At 36.7% G+C, this 6,923-nt stretch overlaps 1 protein-coding gene across 1 annotated transcript; it reads left to right on the top strand.

Annotated features, from left to right (window-relative positions):
• Window positions 1-1,587: 1,587 nt before the first annotated feature.
• On the top strand, window positions 1,588-4,883 carry LOC134265215 (uncharacterized). The gene is made up of 2 exons (XM_062747467.1): window positions 1,588-2,864; window positions 4,776-4,883. Exons 1-2 carry the CDS (start codon window positions 1,757-1,759, stop codon window positions 4,871-4,873), a joined length of 1,206 nt encoding a protein of 401 aa, XP_062603451.1. The 5' UTR covers window positions 1,588-1,756; the 3' UTR covers window positions 4,874-4,883.
• Window positions 4,884-6,923: the final 2,040 nt, after the last annotated feature.

Here is a 6,923-nt window from a genome sequence, read left to right as displayed (position 1 = left end):
TAATCAAGAAAAGACAAAAATAGGGTTGTGTCATTAAAAAATCTTCTTCTCAAGAACCACTGGGCCAGAAAAGCTGAAACTTATGTGGAAGCATCCTGGGGTAGTGTAGATTCTAAATTGTTCAAATCATGACCCCCGGGGGAAGGGCGGGGCCACAATGGGGAATCAAAGTTTTATATAGAAAAATATAGGAAAAATCTTTGAAAATCTTCTTCTCAAGAACCACTGGGCCAGAAAAGCTGAAACTTATGTGGAAGCATCCTGGTATAGTGTAGATTCTAAATTATTCACATCATGACCCACGGGGGAAGGGCGGGGCCACAATGGGGAATCAAAATTTTACATAGAAATATATAGGAAAAATCTTTGAAAATCTTCTTCTCAAGAACCACTGGGCCAGAAAAGCTGAAACTTATGTGGAAGCATTCTGGTGTAGTGTAAATTCTAAATTGTAGGAATCATGACCCCCGGGGGAAGGGTGGGGCCATTATAGGGAATCAAAGTTTTACATAGAAATATATAGGAAAAATCTTTGAAAATCTTCTTCTCAGGAACCACTGGGCCAAAAAAGCTGAAACATATATGCCCATGGAAGGATCATGGGGTAGTGTAGATTTCAAAATGTCTAAATTATGATCAGTGAGGTAAGGTGGGGATGCATTATGTATAACAAGGGGGAAATCTGGTAAAGAACAGAATGGTCAAAGCTTCTCAGGTGAGTGATGTGGCCCATGGGCCTCTTGTTGATATGTATGCCAACTCCTGTAATTGAACTGCCATATCATAGACAATAAAACCTTATTTTCTATATTGCTAAAATTCGGTCCTATAACACTCTATAGGTACATGTATCTGTTTTAAACAATAATCAAATTATATCAAGTTTTAAGATTCCATGGAGTTTTAAATTTTGTTCTCTTAAAATACGGACATTATTCAACTAATATACAAGAACGTCAGTTAAATTCGCTCTTTCTCGAAAATCAAATGTTCGGTATCTCGTTCTATTTCGACAGACTTTCCACCCATACCACATGGTTATCTATTACTTTATTTCATTAAAAGTATTTTATAAATTTCAAGTTGCACGATCGTATGTTTATCATATTTTCTTTGTTGTACGATCGCATATAGAACGTTGCCGATCGCCAAAACGTTTGGCATGTGTTCACTTCAAACCTTTATTTCAACGCTTTCTATTTGATGAAGAACTTCAAATCGGATTTAAAATTTATGATTTACCTATTTACAATGAAAATGTGCCTTTTGGACTGTCGGGTATACGTAATAAGGTAAGAAATACCACTTAAACGAGCTTTATGTGTCACGTTAGGGCAGTCATGTTCAAGGAAAACTTAACTTTAACATAATATATGGTGATTTTTAATGCGTAGGGGACTTTTATGGCGTTGAACATGTCTAGTAGCATTTAAAAAGTCAGAAATGTTGAAGGAGAATTGCGAGGAAATAGGACAAAATAATGTTTTATTTAACCTCATCTTCTTCATGTAGTTGAGTTTAACTATCCGCGTTGCCGATCGCGCGTTGACAGGGGTGCATACTTGTAAACAGCTGACAATCAATTATACTTATGTGCGGCCGTAGTTGTCGCGTGTTCGAATTTAGGGTTACGTGATTTGTTGGTATAAATAGTAGCTTGCAGAGTTGGGCGTTTATCTAAGCTCGCTCGGTTCTTAGGATATCAAGTTCGGTAGTAAGGTATATGTACTGTGTATAAGAACATTTGGTGTTAAAAATGGACGATGTTGATATACAAATGGAATCTACTGACTTGGGTCTGTCGAACGAAGAAGCTGTATCTTTGTTTAGTTCCTCGTTAAACAAGGCTTTAGAGAAGCAGAATTCAGTAATTGTGAATTCTATTACAACGCCCACTGAGAAATTGGCCAGTTCTGCGAAGAGCGCTTCGCGCGTGCCCGACGCTCCGTTTGAATTCAAACACGAGGGACACAAAATTCAGTTTGGATTTAATCAGGATAGACTTTCAAAGCTGACGGAATTAGAACAGTGTTTGCAAGAAGGTGAATTATCGAAAGCTCTCAAGATAGTGACAGAAGAAAAGTCAGCATTGCAGCACAGAAATAAGATTCTTAAGATCGCTGATCGGCATGGGTGGGACACGGTCCATGAATATCTGGATGACCCCTGGCGGACGATACTGAGGACGCTGCTAAGTTGCGTTATGCTGTTGGTCGGGCTGCACGAAAGCGTTCTTACAGGTCAAGGCCATATGATAGACGAAGAGGCTCTTTCTCCGCCAACGACTTTTTTCGTGGCTTTGGCCAATCGTTTAACACCTCAGGAGGAAACTTCCGGTTCAACACGGGGCGACAGTCAGAGCCTAGATTTGGGTCACAGAACTTCCAAACCCCACGAGATTTTGGACGATGCTTCTATTGTAAGCAGACAGGACACCTCGTCAGAGACTGCCCTTACATCAAAGGACAACCTATTCCCTCCTTATCCTCGCCAATCCCGAGTGCAGCAAGCAAGCAATGAAAGCAATGAAGTTGAGTATATGTTTGAAGAATTAAATTATCAATGTGAATATGAGCAAAGTATCAAAATATCAAGAGTAAAATCAAAGTTAAAAGAAAATATTGCATTTTGGAAGTCAGAGTTGAATGCAAATAGTTTTATTATAAATACTATCATGTATGGATATGTAATACCTTTCATGCAACATCCTTCTAGCACATTTATTAAAAACAATAGATCGGCTGTAAATCATTCTGAGTTTGTAGGTTCAGCAATTTTAGAACTTGTTTCTAATGGATGTGCCCGAGAGGTTCATGAGCCTTCTTATGTGGTTAATCCTCTCACTGTTTTGGTCAATGCGTCAGGTAAAAAACGCCTTGTGTTAGATTTAAGGCATGTAAATCAGTACATAGAAAAGCAAAAGGTCAAGTTTGAGGGTGTCAAAGAAGCGCTTTTGTATGCCAAAGAAGGTCAATTTATGATCAAATTTGATCTGAAATCTGGTTACCATCATGTGGATATACACCCCGATTTTCAAAAGTTTCTGGGTTTTTGTTGGGTATTTGAAGGTAAAAAGAAATATTTTGAATTTACAGTACTTCCGTTTGGGCTCTCATCCGCTGGGTATATTTTTACAAAAGTAGTAAGAACCTTAGTTAAATATTGGAGATCTCAAAGTATTCCAGTAGTAGTATATTTGGATGACGGCTGGGTTTGTTCAAAATTCAATGCGTGCTTGGAGATTGCAACTTTTCTTCGTGAAACTTTAAATAAATCAGGTTTTCAAATTAATGAAGAAAAATCTCAATTTACGCCCGTTGCAAATATTACATGGCTAGGGTTTATATGGAATTTACAAGGCGGGTTATTGGAAGTACCGGTGGAAAAGATTACTAAAGTCCGGGCAGATATTGTTTCTATATTAGGAAATGTAGGACAGGTAAGTGCACGCATGGTGGCTTCTGTTGTAGGCAAGGTCATTGCTTTGAAACCGTCGTTAGGGAATATTTGTCAATTGATGACGAGGCATTTAAGTATGGCATTATGTTTTCGAGCCGATTGGGACAGTGTATTCACATTGTCACGTGACTGTATATATGAATTGGATTTCTGGTTGACAAATTTGTGGGCGTTACCTTCTAGACGAATAACAAATGCTGAATGTAGTTTACCTGAAAAAATCGTATTTTCAGATGCAAGTTCATTTGCTGGTGCAGGATTTTCTATTGAACATGATAGCAAAATTGTACATTATATGTGGAATGATTTCGAAAAAAGCCGAAGTTCTACTTGGAGAGAGATTAAAACAATTTGTGTTATCATTGAAACTTTGTGTAAATATTTTTCAGGAAAGTTGGTCAAAGTTTACACAGATAATCAAAATGCATTGACAATTTTATGTAAAGGAAGTATGAAGTTTGAGCTGCATCAGCTAGCTTTGAGTCTGTTTGGACTGTGTGTAAGAAATTCTATACGATTAGAAATTGAATGGATTCCACGAAATTTGAATGTTTATGCAGATCACTTGAGCAAGATATTCGATTTTGGCGATTGGGGAGTATCAGATAATATATTCAATTATTTAAATAAGAAATGGGGCGAATTCACCTGTGACTTATTTGCTGATTGTAAAAATCACAAAACAGAAAAATTTTACTCTAGATACTGGTCTCCTGGAACTGCTGGGGTAGATGCATTTGCTCAAGACTGGGCAGGGGATAATTGCTGGATTGTTCCTCCTCCTGTTTTAATTTGCAGAGTAGTTTATTATTTACAATTTTGTAAAGGATTTGGTACTTTAGTTATTCCGAAATGGAAATCGGCGTTGTTTTGGCCAGTAATTTGGGAGGGAAAAAGTAAAAGATTCAAGCATTTTATTAAAGATTACATTGAATACAAGGAACCGCATAATTTTTTCATAGCAGGTTCAGATACAAATAGCATTTTCGCTTTGAAGAAGTTTTCGGGTAATGTGTTGGCTTTAAAAGTAGATTTTAGATAAAATGTGTATTACCAGTTATAGTCGCAAAATAGATAAGAGCACCATGTGCATTAATGCTGAATGAGAAAACATATATTATGCACCATGTGCAAATTTCTAGAAATACACAAGCACCATGTGCATAACGTACATTATAGAAAACATGCACCATGTGCAATATCATGCATAAAAATAAAACATGCACCATGTGCAAAAATAATCGTAAATAACAAAATGTGAAGTATTGGTGCACTGAATGTATAAAAATTCATTAAATGTATTGATTTATTAATAGGAATACAAGAAGTTTTGGATGGAGATTCGACAAATGGAAAAGAATACATCACTTTCAGCCGCTGTATCAGAAATTCCCCGTATCATCAAAAGTGGTAAAAGTGAGAAGACTAACAAATTATATGATGCGTATTTCCAGAAGTTTAAAAAATGGTGCGCGGGAAATGGTGTTTCTTATCTACCGGCGTCTGTGAGTACTGTGGCAGTTTTTCTAAGTAGTCTTGTGCAACAAGCTGTGTCCGATTCTGTGCTTTCCGCGTATTTCTATAGTATTAAGTGGAACCATGATGCTAATATTTGTATGAATCCGTGTGAGACGAAAATACTTCAGTTGATTATGGAAGGAGGGAAGAGGATTCTTTGCAAACCTGTTCAGAAAAAAGAGCCGATAACTCCAGAAATCTTAGAGAAAATTGTAAATAAATATGGTAATGACAATGTTAAAAATGATTTGTCTTGTGTTAGAATTTGTACGATGTTTTTGGTTGCTTTTGCAGGATTTTTAAGATTCAATGAACTTTCGAATTTGAGGGTCAAGAATGTTAATTTTCATGATTTGTATATGTCATTACATATTGAAACTAGTGCTAATTGTAACGGGGACCGTTACAGATGTTCCCCAAACGCTCCCCAACTCCCTTTTGGTGCCGTATTCCCGGTAAGCTTCATTAAAGAAGACAAACTTAAGACTTAAACAACGTTTACCTAGAAGTGTACCAAGTTCATTCAAATTTTAGCAATGCACGCCTGTGCATGTGAATGCATATAAGTAATGGCCATATCATCTTGTGTACACAATCTATATATTATTTATACTAAATATTAAAGAAGTTAACCGAAATTTTTTAAAAATACGCTCATTCAAGTGTATTTTTGATTTTACATATTTCCCTTGCACGCACGTGCATACACGAGCATGGTGATCATACTCTCTTGTAGAAGTCAATTACATCTATCTATGTTCTAAATCCCATCCCGTTTGGTTGAAAACCAAGGAAGTTATAGCTGTTTAAAGTTTCAGCCAATCAAATTGCAGCGCAGATACTTGCACGTGCATGCATGTGCATGGTGTCCATATATCTTGTAGAAGTTTATTATATCTATCTATGTTCCAAATGTCATCCTGTTTGGTTGAAAACCAAGAGAGTTATAGCTAGTTAAAGTTTCAGCCAATCAGATTGCAGCGCACGTGCATGCACGTATTTCCATAATTATTGCTATATATCATGTTGTAGGATATCCCAATGCATGACTATGTTCAAAATTTCATAGAATTTCGTCAAAAGACAAGAAAGATATTGAGTCTTTAGTTTCAGCCAATCAGAGCGAAGCGCACGTGCATGCGCGTGAGATCTTGCTATTTTGACCATGTCATTTTGTCTATGCTACTAATTTATCCTTATATTACGAGTTTCAAAGCATTTCATCAAAAATTGAAAAAGTTACGTCTATATCAATTATATTGGGCATTTCTCGTGTTGCACGTGCGCGCTCTTGCAAGCACGTGCGCGCAAAATGACCTTTGTTTGGCAAATCTACATAACATGTCTACTGACCCTAAAAACATTTTACCTTAGTCAGATGTGTAGTTTACAAGATCACTCGAGGACAAAATTTTCCCAGGAATAATAATAATAATAATAATAATAACTAGTGCTAATTGTAACGGGGACCGTTACAGATGTTCCCCAAACGCTCCCCAACTCCCTTTTGGTGCCATATTCCCTGTAAGCTTCATTAAATAAGACAAACTCGATGCATTTGAGACTTTAACAACGTTTACCCAGAAGTGTACAAAGTTCATTCAAATTTTAGCATTGCACGCGTGCGCATGTGAATGCATGTTCGTAATGACCATATCATCTTGTCTACACAATCTATATATATTTAAATATACTAAATATTAAAGTATTTAATCCAAAAGTATTAAATAGATACGCTCATTCAAGTGTTTTTTTGATTTTGCTCATTTCACATGCACGCACGTGCATACATGAGCATGGTAACCATATCTTCTTGTAGATGTCCGTTACAACTATCTATGTTCTAAATCTCACCCCGTTTGGTTGAAAACCAAGGGAGTTATAGCTGTTAAAGTTTCAGCCAATTAGATTGCAGCGCACGTACATGCACGTGTGTGCATGTGCAT

Source organism: Saccostrea cucullata, unplaced genomic scaffold, assembly GCF_032062105.1.
Source record: "Saccostrea cucullata isolate Sc308-1 unplaced genomic scaffold, CSIRO_AGI_Scuc_v1 ctg11715, whole genome shotgun sequence".
NCBI lineage: Eukaryota > Metazoa > Mollusca > Bivalvia > Ostreida > Ostreidae > Saccostrea > Saccostrea cuccullata.
This window is presented reverse-complemented; position numbering and strand designations above follow the sequence as displayed.

Bases quoted from the DNA above. Each gene is read 5' to 3' on its own strand.
- LOC134265215 (XM_062747467.1), top strand. From the start codon at position 1,757: ATGGACGATGTTGATATACAAATGGAATCTACTGACTTGGGTCTGTCG. The intron at 2,865-4,775 runs GTAAAAAACGCC...ATTTATTAATAG, and splicing joins TGTTTTGGTCAATGCGTCAG to GAATACAAGAAGTTTTGGAT.